Below are 23315 nucleotides of genomic sequence, written 5' to 3' on the forward strand. Positions count from 1 at the left end.
CGAAAATCTTACAAATCACTGAAGTCAAACTTACAGGTCCATAATTCCCAGCAATACCTTTAGACCCCTTCTTGAAGAGTGGCGTTTCGCTCGCAATCCTGCGGCCAATCCTGCATTTTTTTTTCCATTCAAGTGTTTTCTAGCTTTTTGCCGCTCATAAAACGATTGTTTTCACAAGCATCCTCCGAAGTTTGAATCTTCTTCTTCGTATATCTGCAAGAAGAGCAAGTAAAATTTTGTATCTCATATGACCAACAATGGATTTACCATTTCAGAACACAATAAAAGTAGAATATATTTTTCTGAGAATGAATTGGTATCCTCATTCGAAGTTTCAGTTTTCCTACGTTCATCCATTGAGAAAATGCGTAAAACCTATAAGCATTTTAAAAACCACAACTAAAATTTAAAATCAAATAAATTACGCTTAAAACGAGCTGATGTGTGCATCACATGACTTCCTTTTACTCCAATTTAATGTCATTTTCTCATTATTGGCAGTTTTAATGTGATTCAATAGTTTACTCTCTAAATCCCCAAAAATGGCCAAATTGAAACCAGATTTAGAGAAAAATAAATTAAAAAAATCACCAAATTTGTCGCCAAGTTGGCGACAAAACTTGGCGACCAAAAGACTGGTGATATATCGCCAAGTGTCCGCCAAATTATAACACCACTTGAGCTTACATCGAAATTAACAATGGTTTCCCCACAAAAAGGGGCAAAAGACCCTTTTTGAAGCATCCGAATGCAACCAAAACGGGAGGTGCACAACTAGACCCCACTAGGAGTCTACGTACCAAATTTAAACTTTCTACGACATTTCGTTCTTGAGTTATGCGACATACATACACACATACATACGTACATACAGACGTCACGAGAAAACTCGTTGTAATTAACTCGGGGATCGTCAAAATGGATATTTCGGATGTCTGTACGTTCCTAGGCATACATCCACGTGTGGTCGGGTCGAAAAAAAAAACTCAACATTTATTCGGGGGTGAGCAAAATGGTCGATCGAAAAGAAAGGAAAAAAAAAAAGGGGGGGGGGGAAATGAAGGTCGATTTTTGATTGAAATTTTTTTCGGGAATACAATACTTCCTTTTTTTGTAAAAGGAAATAAAAATAGAGAAAGTGTTTTACACATTCTAAAACCCGCTGAGTAGCCTGAATGTAATGTTGAAGCACTTCTGTATGCTTTAGTAATGCACTCAAAACCTAAAAGTTACAAAAAACTTACACTCCAAAGAAGAAAGCAATGAAAAATCTGACATTATTTATGTATTCGGCACGACTTTAAAAGGGGTAACATAAACTTGTAGGAAGCACAGGATGGCTCTTATGACAGTGCAGTAAGTTAAGCTGCTCATCAGGAACGTGCATACAAGTTTTGGGGCCCGTCACAAATAAATTTTACGGGACCGCCTTCATATTGTTTACCCCTATTATTTCAACCATCATTTTAAAAATATTGGGCCGCCTTCAGCTTAGGGACCCCCCCCCCCCCTTCCTCTGTGCACGCCCCTGAAGCTGCTCGTGTTTTTCAATTCCTCTTTAAAGTGAGAGGCACAGTTAGCGAAGTTATCCAAACACTTTGACTGAGACTGCAACTTGGTGAAACGGTGAAATCAATCAGTATTCACCATTGACTAATAATAAGAGAGAGACCGAGCTATGGCAACCCTTTTGCTGCTCATAAACCAAACCATGTGACTGGTGGATATCCTGGCAACAGCGGGCGTTGATCGTAGCAGACGATCAACGCCCGCGAGAAATAAAATAAATAGAATTGATGGAACACGGAAGAATGATCTTTTATAGAGTCCGAATTGTTAATTTGTTACTCTAAGTTGTAAATATTTTGTTAATATCGTGAGTTTTTCGTTTAGATAGTACTGTTTATTTTCTTCAGTCAATTTCAATAACTCTCTAAGCAATTAAAGATACAATTGCCCAAAAAGAATCGGCAAACGGTAAGATTTTTACCTTCAATTTCAATTTAAGATACCGATTAGTACATTTTTGCGTTAACGCAAAACGTTTACGCCATTACGTTCACGCCAACGCTGACGTAGCAGTTCCAAATGAAAAAAAAGTTACTGAAAACTGTGATCAAAAACTAATTACTAATGTCAAAATAATTCATAACTAAAAGAAAAACAGTTCAATCTCTGCACCTGGGGAAAAAAATTATAATGAAAACACATTACGTCTTAAAATACATGTCGAGTGCCAAACTATGGATAATCCTGCCATCTAGCAACCATGCAGCCAAAGTTTTCGCCAAGCCTTCCACCAGTCACATGATGTATCCATGAACCATTTTTTTTCATCAGCAAGTCTGGGAAAGCTCGGTCTACTCTTATTATTAGTCTATGGTATTCACCCCTTGCTGTAAGGAATCAAATTCACTAATACAGTGAATTTGATTCATTACAGCAAGGGCCTGATACAATGCAAGTTAAATTGGATACATCCAACATTGTCCGAAATTTGCAGATGTTGAGCAAAAACCAATCATGAGAAAAGAAAAATCTATTTCAGAAGATGATGAGGGTCATGCAGATCTTTTTCTAACTGTCCACAATTTCTTAATTTTAGTAAAACCAATTGCAGTGGAGCCACAGCACGTGTTTTCATCATGCGTATTATTTTTCGAGTAAAAATCCTTTACCACCCCACACGAGCGGCCAGGGCCGGATTTCGGGGAGGACAGGCGGGGCTACTGCCCCGGGGCTTCCACAACAAAGGGCCCCCCACAATAAAATTTTTGCAAAATATCCTAACTTTCACGGGGCAGCAAATTTTACGTTTTTTCTCCCAGACATTTTTTTTTTTTTTTTGAATGTCTACAAAGAATGCTTGCACAAAAATATTATTATCGATACATCAGAAAGCCCTGATTGCAAGTATCCATTTACTATCAATTTTTTATTGGATCGAGCATTTCAGTGGCAATATATTTTTTATTCATTTAATTTGTAATTTGTACCTATGAGTTAAAGAGAAATAAAGTAAGTTAAAAAAAAATCCGAAAAATGGTTAACTTTGCAGGTCATCCTTACAACTTCTCGCTTCTTGAGCTCAAAAATTTAAAAATTATTTGACGAAATGACTTGAATGGAAATTTTTTAACGAAAATATCTATTGAACACGTCGATTTTCTTTCGCTCCCCCCCCCCCTTTTAACATTTTTTAATAATGACATAGAATTCTGATTTAATCATCAAAAATCTGTTATAATTTTCTATTAGCAATAGATTGCATGGGGGCGCTCTTTTTTCTTTACCAAAGAAAGGATGTAGCCCTTTAAGTTGATGAAACCGCTATAATCTATCAAAGTATCGGATATTTTGGAAAATATGATTATCATTTCGAACCCTGATTAGGGGCCTCCACTCCTTCGTTGCCCCGGGGCCTCCACACTTCCAAATCTGGCCCTGCGAGCGGCACACTTTTGCTTACCAAACGATAGTCGCTAATTAGGATCTGACTTTGTAGTGTGTGTTTACAATTGTTGTACAGAATTCAAGATAACTTCTAATTCAAGTAAAAACGAGCAGATGTGTGCATCACATGACTTCCTTTTACTCCAATTTAATGTCATTCTCTCATTATTGGCAGTTTTAATGTGATTCAATAGTTTACTCTCTACATATCACAAACAGTGGCCAAATTGAAACCAGATTTAAAAAAAAAAAAAAAAAAAAAAAAAATCCGGCAAATTTATCGCCAAGTTGGCGACAAAACTTGGCGCCCAAAAGACTGGCGATATATATAGCGCGCAGTGTCCGCCAAATTATAACACCACTTGAGTTTGCCTTGATATTAACAATGATTTCCCTCCAAAAAGGGGCAAAAGTCCCCTTTAGAAACACCCGAATGCAACCAAAAAGGGAGGTGCACAACCGGACCCCACTAGGAATCTACGTACCAAATTTCAACTTTCTACTAGGACACACCGTTCTTGAGTTCTGCGACATACACACATACGTACATTCGCACATACGTACATACAGGCGTCACGAGAAAACTCGTTGTAATTAACACGGGAAGCGAATTTAGAAACACGACCGCGTACGCAGGTCGTACAGATGGCGCTATGATCGCATTTCATTTGGCGCGGTTCGACTCCTCGCGTAAATGCGCCAAGGAAGCGATATCGCTTTTGAGGTACTGGCGCATGCGCAATTATTATGGTGTCTGTTTATTTACCTTTGTTGCTGGTATTTCGTTGATTTTGTGAAATGAATGGGTGTGGGGTCCAAATCGGTTGTTTTGCTACAAACTTTGATGTTTTTTAACCTACGAACAAAACTTTATTGACATTGTATTTCTGAAATATTCTTTTGTGAATTTATTCTTTGCATCTGAAAGTTCTGTGTTGGACTGCCGTTGAGATGAAAATTAAGAATGTTTCGATTTGTTCAACTGAACATTACAAAACATTAGAAATTAATTCTTTAAAACCACGTTTGAATGGATGTGGTGTCAAAATAAGTTATTTTGCAACAAACATTTGCTTTTTTTTAACCTGCGGACATATCTTTATTGACATTGTAATATTCTTTTGGGAATTTCTTCTTTGCATCTGAAAGTTCTGGGTTGGATTGCCGTTGTGATGAAAATCAAGAATGTTTCAGTTTTTAAACTGCAAATTGCTTAACATTAGAAATTGATTCTTCAAAACCACGTTTTAAACTGCATGTATGCAATACATAATTATTTGCAGATACTTCATTAATTTAATTGCTGATTTTTTCTTGGTTTATCAAAAGTAGTGATTTTATTCGTTTAAAGTGTCAGCTGAAAGCTAAATTTTCAGCAATTAAAGTATATTTAAAGTGTCAACAGAAAAAAAGAAAAGATTAATCTAGTTTGTAGACATAGTTCATTAATATTTAAAGGTACTCAACTGGTTATGTATATCATATACATTTCAGCAACAGCCTCAAATGATTGAATTAAAATCCTTAGTTGTATTTTTAACTGCTTTCTTCTTTTACTGTGTTTTTGTGTGTGTATTTTTTAAGTGAAGTCAAATCTCGATAACTCGAAGTCTCAGGGGACCGGTAGAAAGCTTCGTGTTATAAGAGGTAGCTCAAGTTAACAGAGGTTCCTACAGTATTCTCAAGAGTTTGGGGCCCAGTGAAAAGTTTGAGGTGAAGGTATATTCAGGGGTTCCAACCCCATAAGAGCAAGGGCGCACTCCCCCTAAATATCGGAAAGACCCCTCAAAACAGCCCCCACTCACTAAAAATTTTAATGTCGCACTCTGCGTCATGAACCACCCCCCACCCTCCGCCCTAGGTAGGCACCCCTGGTATATTCGAGTTATAACTCTGCGAGTTATCGAGACTCGACTGTGAGTAACTTTGATAGGACAATGACCAAACATAGTGACAGTAAATAAAATGAAAATCGTCACCAAGGTTAGAAATGGGCCTGTTAGAATATCATACAGTCTCGATTACTCGAATCTTATTACTCGAATATTCTTTTATCTCGAAGTTTTGAATGAAGTGTGAAGTGAAAAAGGGGGCGCTTGAAACGAGCGCGAGCACTGAGAACACTGCACAATAAAAAGCATGTTGCAAGGACAAATGTTTCAAGGGAGGGTTGATTGATTTCATTACGTATCCTTTACTACACATCTTTGTAATCTCCCTTCAGTTAGCATCGAAGATTGCCTAAAAAGGCCTTTTTTGAACTTCAATATTAAAAATTTACCATTGGGGATGTACCCCTCCCTTATATTTTTCTGTGGTGTGCTGGGACAGGCTGAAAGTTGTAGAGGGTGCTTTGCTGGGTAGTCGAAGAAATATACTGAGAAGCTGTCTGCATCGAGATTTTACAAAGCACCTAGGGCTATAATACTGCTAAAGAAATGCAGAACATGTTGTTTAAGCTGATGCAGATTGCACTCTATTCAAAAGTAATGAGTTGTTTATTCAAAAGTACAGCATGCTCTATGAATCCACAGCAACAAAAAGCCTTCGTGTTTTAACTGTCCTATACAATGTCGCCCCCTACCTCTTTCATATGGCATATCTGGACTGTGATGCTGTTATATATGCACTTCTGACCCTTTTCAAAACTTTTCCATATTTTTTGATCACCTTGTATGTCGTATATCTTGTATCGTAACTTTACACCTCAGAGCCTGACTAACATGAGCCCAAAATTTGCAATCTTCACTTTATTACTGCATTGAATGTAAAATATCATTCCGTGTCAACATATGAGATCCTTATTCTATGAAAGATATTCCTTCACAAATATTTAGCTGCGTTAAAAGAGCGCAAGTCCCATCCTTTCTATGCCTCAGACGTTTTCGACAAGACGTTCTCAGACAAACGCTTTCGCTCTCTCCTGAAAAGTGACGAAAATCTACTAACTCTAGTCTGGCTCAGAGGTATAGGTATTATAACCCTAAATTTGATTTGTTCGCATCAATACATAAATATCAAAACATTTTATTATTTTAGCATAAGCAGAACAGGTCACCAAATTAATTTTGTGTTCATTGTCTTTGGAAATCATAGTCGAGGGTGTACACACACACAAATATCATTAGCAGTTAACTCTGAGCAAAATTAGCAAGTTGTTTCTTGCATCCTACGATATTAGGATCCCATTCTTTCCTTCTGTGCATCTGAGATGAAATAGTCCTTTTTTTAACTTCTCTACTCTCAAATAATAGATATCAATTAGAAACCTACTGCAAGTAGAATTTACACTTAAAACAATATTCCTTTTATCTCATACAAAATGGTTCTAAGAGAGGAAATTAAAATAACTGTCTTAGAATGTATTAAAAATGAAGTGATTATTTAATTAGAGGGAGAAATGTGTTGTTTAATTTGTAGGCTAGTTTTATAATTCCATTGAATTTTTAATTGAAATCCGTGTAATAATTGCACATAAAAGATTTAAATGCTGCACATATTTTCCATGATTATTAAAAAGTGCTTTTAGTAAATGTTAATTATGGTTTAGAAAGTTCTTCTTACCTTGCTTGCCTTTCGTATCTGATATATTTGTTTACGTTTTAAGTCATGACACATGTGTATTTTTGTTTCTAATATTATCTGTAGTTCTAAAAGGGAAAAAAAAATGTTTGAAAAATGTTTTTTTCGGTGCACAAGATAGTGTTTTGCAAAATTATTAAAAACGATAAATAAATAATTGTATTACTACATGCTTTTATTTAAAAAAAAAAAATAATAATACAAAGCGCTATGGCTTTTTGCATTAGCTCTATTAAAATTAATTTTTTGAGTTAGATTACGATTTCTTTCGGCTTTATATTGTGCTTTGCACTTAAAGGTCTCCCTGCGGGGATTCTGTTTGACCTTTTTGGCATTCCACTTCGTCTTGAAATAGATGTCGGTTGAAGTTTTATTTTTCTACCTTTCCGTCTGGGTGGAAAAATTTTACTTATTAAATTTAATTTTTGATTCAATTATGTGCCCGTTTTGATATTTTTTACATAGTCAACTTTGTTAATTTTGTTTTGTCAATATTTTCATATGACACTAGTCTTTTTATTTCGTCTACAAATAACTGCTTATCTTCAGCTGAGGCATTAATAATTTGAGAACTAGTAGAGGGATCCTGCATTTCGTTTTTGATATCTTGATGGTCAAAAGTGTCACTGATTTCATTGACTTCATTGTCTAATATGACATTTTCAAGTTCCATCTCAGAGAGGATGTTTCAGTTAAGCGAAGAAAAAAAATTAGGGGCTGGTTATTTGGGACCTAAAGCAATTTTAGCTAATACATGCCTACCTATATAATTCAGTTTGGTATTATTAGGCAATATAAGTCCATTTTTATCTTGCAGCAAACATTCGCAAATGATGTCATTAGTAAAATAGAAATAATTAGGAAAAAATTAAGAATTTAAGCGGCAATCGCGACTTGCGCTTGTGGCTCGAAGGTTGGCGATGAATCCCTTCCCGAAAGTTTCTCCTCGCCAATCGATCGTAGCGCCATCTGTGCGACCTGCGTACGCGGTTGTGTTTCTAAATTCGCACACGGGAAACGTCAAAATGGATATTTCGGGCGTCTATGCGTTCTTAGGTACATATGTACGTGTGGTCTGGTCGAAAAAAAAACTCAACATTCATTTGGGGGTGAGCAAAATGGAAATTAAGGCCGATTTTTGACCGAAAATTTTTTCGCGAATACAATACTTCTTTTTTACTTCCTTTTACAAGAAAGGAAGTATTGTATTCGCGAAAAAATATTCACTCAGAAATCGCCCTTAATTTCCATTTTTCTCGCCCCGAATGAATGCTGAGGTTTTTTTTTCGACCCGACCACACGTACATATGTACCTAAGAACGCATTGATGCCCGAAATATCCATTTTGACGTTTCCCGTGTTAATTACACCGAGTTTTCACGTGACGTCCGTGTGTACGTATGTATGTGCGTATGTATCTCGCATAACTCAAAAACGGTAAGTCCTAGAAAGTTTAAATTTGGTACGAAGACTCCTAGTGGAGCCTCGTTGTGCACCTTCCCTTTTGGTTGCATTTAGATGTTCCTAGGGGGTCTTTTGCCCCTTTTTAGGGGGAAATCATTGTTAATTCCGATTTAAACTCAAGTGGTGTTATAATTTGTCGGACACTTGGCGATATATCGCCAGTCTTTTGGTCGCCAAGTTGTGTCGCCAACTTGGCGACAAACTTGGCGATGTGTTTTTTTTTAATTTTAAATTTGGTTTCAATTTGGCCACTGTTGATGATATTTAGAGAGTAAACAATGAAATCTCATTAAAACTGCCAGTAATGGGGAAATGACATTAAATTGGAGTAAAAGGAAGTCATGTGATGCACACATCAGCTCGTTTTGTAAAAGGAAGTAAAAAAAATAGTTTCATGATGTGAAACTAATGTCACTACAGACTCTAAAATAAATCATAAGAGACCAAGGGTAGAGCGTTGCCAAAAATGCATTGTTATGGGTAAAAAGTGGGTCCATGTAATTTTTTTTAGTGCGAAAAAATGTAATAGGACTAGATGGTTTTTGCTACTAATGGTACGATCTATGTGAAGGAAAAAAAAAAATCTCAACGCGTACATTTGGAGGCGGCTCAGTAATGGTCTGTGGAAGTTTTGCTACGGACGGAAACTATACCAATGTTTTTTGGGCATGGCAGAGTGAATTCTGAGAATGATGTTGATGTACTGAGCAGCATTTTGAACACTTAGGAGTGACTACTTATGTGGAGTCGGAAAAAGAAGGAAAAAAAAAACTTCTCACAAGTACTTTTATGAATAGCTGTAGAATTCAGTGAGAAAAACCAAAAGCTTGTGTAATCCATGTCTATAAATTCGTGGAAACTTTAAAAATAAGGAAGAAACACTCATTATAGTTACGTAGTTTTATTTTCTTTCACTTATACATTACTTAATCGGAATAACTGATTTTAATGTACTTACTGTTCATTAAAACAATCCATCAGTGTTGACTGATGAAGTTGTTGCTTATTGAAAATAAATCTCTCTTCTAACGTGCTTCAAGCTTTAAATTCTACGTCTGTTGTACATTTAACGAATGTTAAACACTGAGAAACGTTCTCCAGGCATTAAATTTTGTCTGTCTTGCTGGATGGAGTTCAATTCATATGATTGGTACCAGACAGAGTCGCAGCAAGGAGTATGCTTTGAATGACCAGAAGTGAGAAGCGAGATTTCAAGGAAAATTGACTGTCACTCAGCATTTCAACAAAGTCCAACGCTATTTTCTAAGATCCGATAAGAAAAGAGAATTTTAGAAAGCAATTTTTGAGCGACTAGTTAACCTCGGTAAAATTAAATTTGGTAACCAGTAAAAAAGGATCATTTTTTAATACTGTGAATGAGACCTTGTCAGGACCAAAGGAAAGCGACGAGACTTAAGCGGAGTGACCACTTAAACGGTTGACTACTTATTGAGGTTGTATTGTATTTTAAACAATTTGTTCCAACAGGATCATGCCCCATTGTATGTGTCTGCAACCTCAAAATCATTGTTTAATGCTTATTCCATGAAATTGCTGTAATAGCTCGACAAAAGGCTCGATGTAAACTTAATGGCGACTTTGCGAGATATTCTGGCACCTGAAGTATGAAAAGATGGAATTCAATGTCGAAACAAGCAAGAATTTATTTTCTCCATTGAAAAATCCGGGATGAAAATTTTCAAGAACGTTCTTCAACTTCCATGACATCAAGACTGAGGAAAGTGATTGAAAACGAGCTGATGTGTGCATCACATGACTTCCTTTTACTCCAATTTAATGTCATTTTCTCATTATTGGCAGTTTTAATATGATTTAATAGTTTACTCTCGATATATCACCAACAGTGGCCAAATTGAAACCAGATTAAAAAAAAAAAAAATTAAAAAAAAATCGCTAAATCTGTCGCCAAGTTGGCGACCAAAAGACTGGGTATATATCGCCAAATGTCCGCCAAATTATAACACCACGTGAGTTTACATCGAGACCCCACTCGGAGTCTATGTACCAAATTTCAACTTTCTAAGACATTTCGTTCTCGAGTTATGCGACATACATACACACATACGCACATACATACATACATACGGACGTCCCGAGAAAACTCGTAGTAATTAACTCGGGGATCGTCAAAATGGATTCTTCAGGTGTCTATCAGGGCCTGATTACTGAATAGGCCAACTAGGTCTTGGCCTAGGCCCCCCCCCCCCGCTCTTTAGGGGCCCCCAAATGGTTAAAATTGCTTTACCTAACGAAAAAAAAAACGTTTCAAACGTAATGTTTGATTACCGGGGCGCCTGAAAAAGGGTTTGGCCTAGGGCCCCTCGACGTCTTAATCGGGCCCTGGTGTCTATACGTTCTTAGGCATGTATCCACGTGTGGTCGGGTTGAAAAAAGAAATCAATATTTATTCGGGGGCGAGCAAAATGGAAATTAGGGCAAATTTTTGAGTGAAATTTTTTTCGCGAATACAATACTTCTTTTTTTGTAAAAAGAAGTAAAAAAGGGGGAAATTATTGATTACTAGGGTTTTTCAGGGCAAAATGCCCGTTGTGATATTTTTTTTACTAATCACGGCAAATCATGTATAATTTATATTTTTAAATATTCTGCTTCCTGCAACGATTTCTAGCATAAAAAGGCACTTTGTGTATAAATTTCACTGAATTATTCCAGAAATAACTTGTTTCTATGTATTTTTCTGCTGCCTTTAAATTTCTGACCACCACTGTAATTCGTTCTTTTGAAGCCAATTTTATTCTATCAATAGATTGATTTTGGTTCTGTATCATGGGAAAAGCAATGCACAATAGATATTTAATAGGTAAACCGCTTCAGACCTGGTGTCCGGTATACCGGATATTCTTTAAACAGCTGCTAATCATTTAGTAATTGATTTAATTAGTTGATTTTTTTGTAGTTGACTCTTTACATTCTACTTATTATAATCTGTGAAATAATTTTTCGTTTCGGGATTGACAACACTGACATATAAGGATTGAGAGATAGAGAGTGGCTCATTTTTCCAACAATGGATTTTCATCTGAAAAGCGAGTTTTTTTCCCGATTTTTTAAAAATATTTTATCTTTAATGAATCGTTTCAAACGCTTATGTTTTACAATTGTTTGTAGAACATTTTATAATGAAGTTTTTTCGGTATTTTATCGTTTTTGTACATGAAATATTGATTTCAAAAATATAAGTCCGGAATATTGGACGAGCCATAACTCTTTTAATTTTTCTCCTCCAAACTCAAAATTTTGTCTATAAGATACCCTTTACCATAGTACACTGTGTACCAAATATCAACATTTTTGGTCCAATATTTCATAATTCCGATTGAAGGGGTTAAATGGAAAATTCTTTAATTGAAACTACTTATTATTTTCAGCTAATACCAAAAATACCGGTATTTTACCTTAGTAAATACCCGTATTCCGAAATTGCAAAATTGCTCGAAATACCAGTATTCGGTACACCGGAAGAAATTTCAATAACTGCGCACTTACCAGCTTTTATGCATTAGCAGAATTGCCAACTTACTCCACATTTTGCAAAGTTTCTCTGCAATAACAAACACTCCGCAGAAAAGTTCATTTGCTTCGTATTGCTTGTCAAAATTTGTTAAACTAGAATTTTATAGCAATCACATCAATACCACTCTTTTCTGATGTGTTGTTTCAGTCGGGATTTTTGAAGAGGAATATATTCTACTTATTCCGGTTTTATAACTTCCTTTTTATACTTTTAAGTCATTATTAAATATTCTTTTTCAACATTATATAAGGACTACTTTTTTATTTCGAAACGAAGGCGAAAAAAGAAAAAAAAAAAGGATTTTACTCGAAAGTACGGATTTATATTGCTACTTATTTATTTTTTAAGAATTGGAAAGTGATATTTATCATTTATTTTCGTTTTTATTTCGTCCAGTTAATTTAAACCATGAGTTTCATGTTCTAAACATGAGTCATAGCTTGCTCAAATCTTCTGAGAACAGTCGCGTGCCGATTTCAAAATCTTTCGCAACGTTAAATAAAAATACGACAATTTGGAATTAAACAATTACGTAATTCTCTCGCTTCGAGTTATTTGGGATTATTGCAATCTATATGTATATATATATATATATATACAGGGACAGAAATGGTGCTCGGACACATAGCGTGGATCCGAACCACGTCAAGATGAAATTCTCTCTCATTTTCCTCGTCATCTGCAGCATCATGTAAGTTCAATGTTCTTTTTACTTCCTTTTACAAAAAAGGAAGTATTGTATTCGCGAAAAAATTTTCACCCAAAAATCGGCCTTCATTTCCATTTCGCTCACCCACAAATGAATGTTGAGTTTTTTTTTCGACCCGACCACACGTGGATATGTGCCTAGGAACGTATTGACACCCGAAATATCCATTTTGACGATCCCCGAGTTAATGACAACGAGTTTTCTCGTGACGTCTGTATGTATGTGCGTATGTGCGTCGCATAACTCAAGAACGGAATGTCCTAAAAAGTTGAAATTTTGCACGTAGATTCCTAGTGGGGTCTCGTTGTGCACCTTTCTTTTTGATTGCATTTGGATGCTCCAAAGGGGGTCTTTTGCAATTTTTTGGGGGGAAATCATTGTTAATTTCGATGTAAACTCAAGTGGTGTTATAATTTGACGGACACTTGGCGATATATCGCCAGTCTTTTGGTCGCCATGTTTTGTCGCCAACTTGGCAAAAAATTTGGCGATTTAATTTTCTTTTTAAAAATCTGGTTTCAATTTGGCCATTGGTGGGGATATTTAGAGAGTAAACTATTGAATCACATTAAAATTGCCAATAATGGGGAAATGACATTAAATTGGAGTAAAAGGAAGTCATGTGATGCACACATAAGCTCGGTTTTTTTTTTTTTTTACTTCCTTGTACAAAGTACAGGAAGTACCGAATTCGCGAAAGAATGTTCACTCAGATTTCGACATACACTTTCGTTTCACCCTTTGAGTCACCAGCGAATGAATGCCAAGTAAAAAAAATCCAGAATTACAGTAAAATTTCGCTCGATTATGTCCATTTAAAGCAGGGGTCCACATGGACCCCCATTGGTCCACACTGGTCTCCAAGGGGTAGGTGTCATTGAAAGAATAAATTCGGGGTTCATGAGATGTAAATAGGGGTCCGTTTAGGCTGACCTTATTTGAATCGATTATTTCAGAAAGAGCACAAGTGTCATTTCTTTTCAAAATTGAGTTAGCTGAAGTTTTACCATATTTGTATGTGGAGAAATCGACTAGTGTTGCAGGGAAGTCAATCCTTGTACAACAAAGCACTTTATTTAGGGGCCATATTTTTTGTTTAGTGCAGAGAGGGCATAAGTCCCGGACTTATGCCCTTTCTGCACTTATAACGAAACTGCACTTTTAACACGAATAAAGGAATGGGAAGAAAAAAATGTGAATAGAAAATGTGAATAGGGGAAAAGAAGGCACACTTGTGAAATTTTTTTTTTAATTCTTCATTTTTCAAAAAATACTATTAATTTTCCAAATTAAAAGTGTCCCTATGATTGAATAAACGTTTCTTTGTGTCATGGCTTTTTTTTGAATTAAAAAAAATATTTCTATACATTATGTTATTTTTAAGAAACGTCTTCAGTTTTACATATGTGCCCCTATAGAGGGGCACATGTAAAAAGGCTTGAGGCACATATGAACACGGATGCATAACGTTTTAAAGGAAAATTCTTCGATATGAAACATATACCGAAATAACAAATACGTTGAAGGGTTTGTAACCTATAATGCATCAGTTTTAATTGTACAGTAATTGTTCCACTAAGAAACTATCTTTTTCAGAATATATAACTGCTCAAATTCTTAAGCCTCGTAGTTTGTTCTTATCACTGAATAGACTAGAAAAAAACTAATATGACTACATAATACAAAGAACTTTTCATTATGTAGGATTATTCTATATATATATTTTGCTTTTAAGCTTCATGCATTATTTGATAATAGAGCCGATAGTGGGTACTTTAGACTTTGGAGTAACGAACAACTATTTTTTACCGCTATTTTTGAATCTCATGAAATTTTTTCTAATGCTTGGAGTTAAACTTAAAGTTTCAGCTCAAAATCTGAATTGTTGTGAGATATTAAGCAGCGAAAACTGAACTGTCTTCAAAGGTTGAAATACACTTAGTCACAAAAAAAAATGTATGCATCAAGAATTAATTGAGCTGCAGCCAACAAACTCGGCAGGAATGTAGTTTGTTAAGTAATGATTTAAATTTCATCGCCTGTGACGAAAGGGTAAGCGCGCTATGCGCATACAAGATGCGCAGATAGTTACGATTGAAAGTGTGAAAGCTTGTGTCAGAGGACAGTTCAAACGAAACTGTCGAGTTGTATGGACGCTATTGTGACTAAGACGACCTTTTAGAGGTATATGAACAATTGTTGGACTTTTTAAAGGGACGTACAGTAAATTTCATAAAAGCAGGTTAGTTGTACGCGTGTATCTGCCGCCACCTCTGTCGGAGCGATATGGTAGTAGCTTAGTGTAGGTTAAAATAAATACTATTTTAACCTACCCTTCCTTAATATCATCGAACAAGGTATTAAACTGCCTTTTTAAAACTTCAATTTTGAAAATTTTCTGAGATAAATTACTTGAATTCCTACGTTTCTTCCAGTGTTACCAAATTTATTCTTCAACCACGTTTAAGACCTTAAATTCGAAAAATTTACCAAGAAGGGCATCTGAATCTACCGTCCCCCAACATCACCAAAGATCACCCATGTGTTTTTTAAGCTACACTTTTAATAATTTTCTGAGAGAGAGAGCCAAACCCCTGTTTCTTTGAGGTGTTACTTTACGTCTACGATCATGCTGTTAATTGAAGGGCTTGCTACAAAAGAGAGGTAGCTCCAAATTCCAATTTTCAAACAAATACAAATATGACGACCAGCGACAGGCTCTCGGCCCAGCTAGGCTGGTCCTAGTCAATTTATTAGTCCTCAATGAAGATCAATGGCCCTCCGAAAGCTACCCACCCCCTTGTTCATCTCCGCCTCTTCCGGTAAGCTATTCCAAGTGCCCACGACCCTGCTAAAGTAGTAGTTTTTCCTGATTTCCAAGTTAGCCTGAGATTTAAATAGCTTAAAACAATGACCCCTCGTCCAGCTTTCTGCGCAAAAATTTAATCCATTAACATCATTCATTTGGATAAATTTAAACAACCGAATCATACATGAAATACACCGCCAGCTCAGTCAATTCCAGCCGAGGACTGCAGTTTCGTGCTTATTAGCACTCATCAGCCCGGCATAGGACTAAATGAGCTGGAGGTGGAAAACCTCTTAAGGAAGCCAAGAGTGCCATCCAGGCTATACATATTAAGCCTATTAAGTCTGGTACCATAATCTAAGTCTGAAGGTCTCCTTACTAAGTCTAGTTACCGTTCTTTAAACCCTTTCCAATACACAAATATCTTTCCTCAGACAAATCGCATTAAAGCTTAAAACACTAAATCACATTCTGAAGTTTTAAAATGTTTATGACTTCTCATGAAAAACTGCACTGAGAAACGTTCAAGGAGAAAAAATACGAGAAGGATATTTGTGTTATGCAAACCTTTTGAAAACATTGAAATTGGAGCTACCCCCTTTTAGTGGCAAACCATTCCATTCTCTTTCTCCGCAATTTAGTCTCACGCAATGGGGTTGTTTCCTTCAGTCATAAGTAGTACTTTTTGTCACTAAAATTGATAGAATAAGCAAAAAAAAAATATAATTTGAATTTTGACCTCTTGAATTCATATTATATTTTTCGTAATCACGGGTGTGTTCGTGTATGTAGGCATGTGTGTTTATGTGTGTGTGGGGGGGACATGTGTGTTTGTGTGTAGGGGGTATGTGTATGTAGGCATGTGTGTTTGTGTCTGTGTGCAGGCATGAGTGTGATGAGTGTGTGGGTAGTTGTGTGTAGGTGTGTGTGTAAGTGTAGGTGTCTGTTTGTATGTGTAGGTGTCTGCCTGTATGCATGTGTAGGTGTCTGTATGTATGCGTGTGTGTGTGTATGTACGTGTTTGAGTGTGTGTTTGTGTGTCTATGTGTTTGTGTATGTGTGTATAGGTGTATGTATTTGTGTGTGCGCGTGAGTGTTTGTGTGTGTGTGTGCAGTTGTGTATGAATAAGCGTGTGTGTAGTATATGGATGTAACCTGGAGACGGTTTTCGCTCTAGGAGCAGCATCGTGAGGAGCCGGTCGACGATGATCTGCAGTGGGTGTTGGCTGGAAAATAAAATGATAGCAACTCAAAACAGTCAACTGAGAACAATAAGCAATCGTGATTGCTCAAAAAAAAAAAAAAAACATGCACCCAAAAATACTCTTATTTTCCCAACACTTATTTATTAATTAATTTTTTAAAATGTCCGATTTTTCAAACAAAGCGTGGCACAGTGTGGCATAGTCGGCAAAAATCCACCGAACTAGCGGGTTTTGAGCTAGGATTTTCTATTATGGCTCAAAATGCGGCAAAATTCTTCGACTATTTTGAAGTGGTGCTGCAATTTTGAATTTCTTAACACCCTAAGCCCCGCAGAGCTCAGAATGGACCCAAGTCGCGATCTTGAAAACTAAAAAGTATGACCATATTTTTTCCCTGATATGTGGCTCAATGCTTAGTATAAATCGAGGAATCGGATGATAAAACACTACTTTTGATCACTACCGGGTGTTTAGAAATGCTTTTTTTCCACCGTATAAGTCATTAAAAACATTATTTTTCAGGTTTTTCCGATGAAAAAATGGGTTTTAACGGTCTTCACACATCTCCCGCGCAAGAACAAATATATATTTTGATTCTAATCTACATGTTTTCAATTATTTTCCAAAGTTCAAAAGGTAAAAACCTCCCTAAAACACCGAAAAATTGCTCAAAGTCCGAATTTTAGCTCGAGATTCTACTATTGTTCACGGAAATACATCTGTGAAATAGCGGCAAACAGCTTATTTTATATGTATACAATTTTATGTATACATTTTGAGAATAAATCGTCTGCGTTCGAATAAAAACTTTTGCATTTAAAATTTCCAAATTCTTTTGATGTTTTTAAGAAAATTTAATGTATTAAAGTAACAGTTGAGCAAATGTGTAGACGCAATATTAGTATGTTTGTCTGTTTCCTTGGATTAATCGTAATATTCGAAATGTAACAGGTATGTTCACTCTTTTACATAAGTATACAAAATAAAAAACTTCGTCCTCTGTTACATAAATAAGTGTTTAAACAAATTATGTAAATTACATTTTTTCAAATATTAGTTTCTGCGTGTAAGACCAACAAAACAACATAAATTTTAATATAAATTGAATAAAAGTTTATAATAAAGTTAAAATAACATGTCTTTCCTGTCTTTCATACAGAAAGTGAAAGCTAATGGACATATACTTGTAAATATTTGTTTTTTAAATTAAGTAGAGTGAAGTAAAATCATAAAATTTCATTAATCTTTTCATCCCTACCTTAAATTTAGCTGTATTATAACCTATAAATGATGTTGTTACGAACAAAACTGGGCTAAAAGGGTTCATCTGAGCATTAACTGTTTAGTTTAAAACACATTAAAATTTTAATATGTGTTTTTACATTTTAAGTTAGAAGTCCAACAAATACACTTATGTGAAAGAGGTGAACATACCATTACAATTCAAATATTACGAATATTCCGAGGAAATAGACAAACATACTAATTTTGAGTCAACACATTTGCTCAACTGTTACTTTATTATATTAAATTTTCTTAAAAACATCAAAAGCATTCGGAAATTTTAAATGTAAAGGTCTTTATTCGAACGCAGACGATTTATTCTCAAAGTGTATACATATAAATGTATGCATATAAAATAAGCTGTTTGCCGCTATTGCACAGATGCATTCCCGTGGACAATGATAGGATCTTGAGCTGAAATTCAGACTTTGGGCAATTTTTTCGGCGTTTTTTGGGAGGTTCTTGCCTTTTGAACTATGAAAAATGATTGAAAACTTGTAGACTAGAATTAAAATATACATTTGTTCTTGCGCGGGAGATGTGTGAAGACCGTTAAAACCCATTTTTTTTCAACGGAAAAAACCTGAAAAATAATGTTTTTAATGACTTATACGGTGGAAAAAAGCATTTCTAAACACCCGGCAGCGATCAAAAAAGTTGTGTTTTATATCCGATTCCTCGATTTATACTAAGCATTGAGCCACATATCAGGGAAAAAATATGGTCATACTTTTTAGTTTTCAAAATCGCGACTTGGGTCCTTTCTGAGCTCTGCGTAGCTTAGGGGGTTAATAAATTCAAAATTGTAGCACCACTACGAAATAGTCGAAGAATTTTGCCGTATTTTGAGCTAAAATAGAAGATCCTAGCTCAAAACCCGCGAGTTCGGTGGATTTTTGCCCACTATGCCACACTGTGCGTGGTCTTGATGACGTCGCAAATGGTGAATTTAGGCGCATCTTTCACCGAGTTTCCACGTCATAATAATCAAGAAGCGAATCAAATATTGCGCTCTACGCTTGCTACCAACCCTATCGTTGCCAGTACACGTGAGTAAAGATGCAAATTAAATATTTGGCTCTGTGAATGTCAACACGTAATGGCATTTCAACATTTGTGATGTCATCGGACAGAAGTATAAATAATGAAAGCGCACCGATTTAAGTAATTTTTTAAAAACATCAAACGTAACAAATTATTTAAAATACTAGTGGTACCCGCACGGCTTTGCCCGTAATAGAAAATTAAAAGGTCTTTTGGTTCGCCTGTATATTTACAAATAATGTATGGTGAATTTTCTCGCCAGTTGGCTCGTACCCATGTTACGGTTGCACGTTATGATAATTTCGTAATTTACTCGTTCATCTTACGATATTTTCGTTCTTAAAATTGGAATAGAAAAAGAACCACATCGAATTTTCGAAAAATCGCTTCGAGGTGCACACCTCCATGCTACAAACTTTGCGCTAAGTTTCATGAAAATCTGCCGAACGGTCTAGGCGCTATGCGCGTCACATAGATCCTGACAGACAGAGATCCTGACAGAGAGACTTTCAGCTTCATTATTAGTAAAGAAAAGATGGTCCGATCCTATGTTTTTAAGCATGCTCTTTCAGAGAAAAATACTTTTAAAATTTTGGAAACGACCCCATTCTCCGGATTTTTGTGCTCATATTCTAGTAATGACCCCATCCTAGTCTAGTAAGACAAATAAAATGGTCTGATAGAACTAGAAAATTTGTATACCAATGTTTAGATTATTTAGCTTTTAAATGAAAAATTATCATATAAGCTTTGTGCTACAATATGATTAAGGTGAAAAAACAACGTAAATAAAGCACAAATATTCGAGAAAATGCAGCATTTTTCTCGAATATTTGTGCTTTATTTACGTTGTTTTTTCACCTTAATCATATTTAGCTTTTAGCTTGAAAAAACCATGTAACATGTTGCTGGTTTGAAAAATTATGCACCAGAAAAAGTGTAAATTTGCATTTTCAAGCTACAAAAATCAGATTTTTTTGGGTGGTGGGAGATGCCCCATAGGATTACATATCTCCTTTGACCCCCGAAGACGCCCCGCCCCCCAATAATTTAGACAAATCGGCGCCCCTGGTCCTGTTCATCTGCAAATTTTTATTTTTCCCAGCTTCTTTGCTTCTCACTGCCTCATTTGATAATTCAGAGGAATATTTATTTTTCAGGTTTCGGCCGATTTCGTTTTCGAGGATTCAATTTTGAAAATTTTCAGAGGATAACCTGTTTATTTGTTTTTCAGGTTTCGGCCGATGACGGCATTAAAGGGAAAAGATGCAGGTGAAGGAGTTGGAGAGGCTGCCGGTAGAGTCGGAGGAGGTTCTGGTTCGGACTTCACACCTACACACTCCAGATTCCGCCGTTTCTACGGTGGAGGCCCTGGTGGTTTTGGAGGACCTGGCGGTTATGGCGGTGAAGGCCCTGGTGGTTATGGAAACTATGGCGGTGGAGGTCCTGGTGGTTATGGAAACTATGGCGGTGGAGGTCCTGGTGGTTATGGAGGCTATGGTGCTGATGCTGGTGCTGCTCCTCCTGCTGCTGATCCAGCTCCTAGTGGTGGTGGTGGAGGTGGGACTTCTAGTGGCCACAGGACCATAACAAACACTATCAGTGGCGGCTATGGAGGCTATAGTGCTAACGGTTATCCTAGCCCCGCTGACTCTGTAGGTTACCAATTCAGGAGGCCAATGCCCGGCAATCGTTGGTTTCCTCAACGCTAAAGGTGGAGTTGGTAGCGCTGGTGTTAGTCCTGGAGGTCATGCTCTTAATCGCAACGGGGATCAAGAATCATCATTCTAGGGGTGCGAACCCCTCGGACGACCTTGCTCTAGGTCAACCAACAGATACTTCCAGCAGCACTTCCCAAGGACACTCCTACTGTCATGTTAATTTACTGACTAATAAATCGATTTTTCGTAGTTTTTTGACTCATTCGTAAAACGACATTAACACGCAGCCAAAGTATATCTTTTTTAATAAAATAATAGTTTAAAAAACTAAAAAAACACGCTTTCGTAGCAAAATTTGCATTTACAACAAAATAATTCACACTAAAAATTTATATACTTTATCATTTTTGGCCTCCTCACACCTTTTTTAGATACGCATCATTTAAATTGAAAAAAGGGGGGTCACTTACCCCTGACTTTGGGGTAAGTGTGATCTTTAAAAAATACAACCCTTCAAGAATATTTAAAGCATTATTTTAGAAAATGATAAACTTTTTTTTATTAATAACGTGCAACATAAAATAAGACAATAAGTTTAAATTTTTTGTTGTTTCAAAATTTTTGTACGAGGTTTCAAAAACGAGCTATTCTCAAAAGGGGTCCTACTTACCCCAACCAACCCTACAAAGAACGTAGTTATTTGAATCGCAATAGCTTTTAAGCAACACATGCATTAATATAAAAAATAATAGTTTAAAAAACTAAAAAAAACACGCTTTCGTAGCAAAATGAACTAAAAAGTGAAAAATAATCTTTGGATGGTAGTAGTTGACCAATCACTTAATTTTAATGTAATACAAAAAAGCGTGGGGTGCTGTCTATTCACATTTTTGCTCGGACAACAAATGGAAGACATTCAAGACAACTGATAAGAAGTCCCCCACGCTTTTTTGTATTACATTAAAATTAAGTGATTGGTCAACTACTACAAAGATTATTTTTCACTTTTTAGTTCATTTTGCTACGAAAGCGTGTTTTTTTAATTTTTTTAAAACTATTATTTTATTTTTCTGTTTTTTAATCTTATTTTGGAGAATTTTCAGGCGACGAAATTATTTATAAAACGAGTGCGAGGTAATATCTTAAAGTTAAGACAAGGGCACCCCGATGAGAAGCTACTGTGAGTCATCGATGTATGTTTGCGGAAATCATATTTATATTACTTTGAAAATTTGAGATGCATTTGAATAAAAGTTTTGATCAACAATAGTCCGATCAGCAATCTGACGGATCGGTTGGTTAGATCCAGAGATCATCCGGACATCCGGACAGAGAGACTTTCAGCTTTATTATTAGTAACTAGTGATACCCGCACGGCTTTGCCCGTAATAGAAAAATCAAAAGGTCTTTTGGTTCGCCTGTATATTAACAAATAATGTATGGTGAATTTTCTCGCCAGTTGGCTTGTACCCATCTTACGGTTCCATGTTATGATAATTTCGTACCTCGCCAATTGGCTTGTGCCCATGCTACGGTTCCACGTTATGATAATTTCGTAATTTACTCGTCCATCGGATGTTAATTTTTAATCTTATAAATTGGAATAGAAAAAGAACCACATCGAATTTTCGAAAAATCGCTTCGAGGTGCACACCCCCATGCTACATACTAACTTTGTGCCAAATTTCATGAAAATCGACCGAACGGTTTAGGCGCTATGCGCGTCACAGACATCCTACAGACATCCAGACATCCTCCGGACAGAGAGACTTTCTGCTTTATTATTAGTAACAAGGAATTCATAATTTTCATTGCTATTCAAAAATAAATGCACGTGTTATGCCTTGATACGCAAAAACACACTGCAAAACCTCGAACAACTTGAAAAACCACACCCTATGCACACATATCATTTTAAACACTTGTTAACCGCTATATTTTCCTCCAAAAGGCGTTATTGACGGCGAGTGAAAAGTGGTGTAAGTCACAAAACGCTGCGTTTCATATCTCGGTGAATATTGGTCGTACTAATTTCCAACTTGATGTGCTGGAATTATTTTTCAATGGATATTATTTCCCTAAACATGAGTTAGGGGACCTGCGGCCCGTATAAAAAGCTTTTTTTTTTCCGCTTCAAACTTTCAATATCTTAACTCTGCATATGATTTTGAACATTTTTGCAATCGGAAGTTTACATCCAGGACTAACGGTTACAAAAATAAAGGTCTTTCAGGTTAAAACGGAATACTCTGTAGAATTCAAAAAGCATATCTATCAAAGCAATTCACATCATTTATCGACAAAAAAGGGTCCACTGTCTTCTTTTTCAAACATGTATTTCATTTCAATAAATGCAGAGGAATCTCGCTAATGCGAATTATGGGTGCAGTAAAAATTCTTTATATTATGAAATTTCCAGAACTTTTATTCCGGTACTAGTGGTACCCGCACGGCTTCGCCCGTAATAGAAAAATTAAAAGGTCTTTTGGTTCGCCTGTATTTACAAATAATGTATTGTGAATTTTCTCGTCAATTAGCCTGTACTCAT

General features: G+C 36.1%; 1 protein-coding gene across 1 annotated transcript; it reads left to right on the forward strand.

Annotated features, from left to right (window-relative positions):
- Window positions 1–1336: 1336 nt before the first annotated feature.
- Window positions 1337–20818, forward strand: LOC129233878 (uncharacterized). Its single transcript, XM_054867808.1, has 2 exons — window positions 1337–1356; window positions 20341–20818. The coding sequence occupies exons 1-2, from the start codon at window positions 1337–1339 to the stop codon at window positions 20816–20818; spliced, it is 498 nt and encodes a 165-aa protein (XP_054723783.1).
- The last annotated feature ends 2497 nt before the right edge of the window (window positions 20819–23315 follow it).

The sequence above is a fragment of the Uloborus diversus genome, unplaced genomic scaffold (genome assembly GCF_026930045.1).
Source record: "Uloborus diversus isolate 005 unplaced genomic scaffold, Udiv.v.3.1 scaffold_768, whole genome shotgun sequence".
Classification (NCBI taxonomy): domain Eukaryota; kingdom Metazoa; phylum Arthropoda; class Arachnida; order Araneae; family Uloboridae; genus Uloborus; species Uloborus diversus.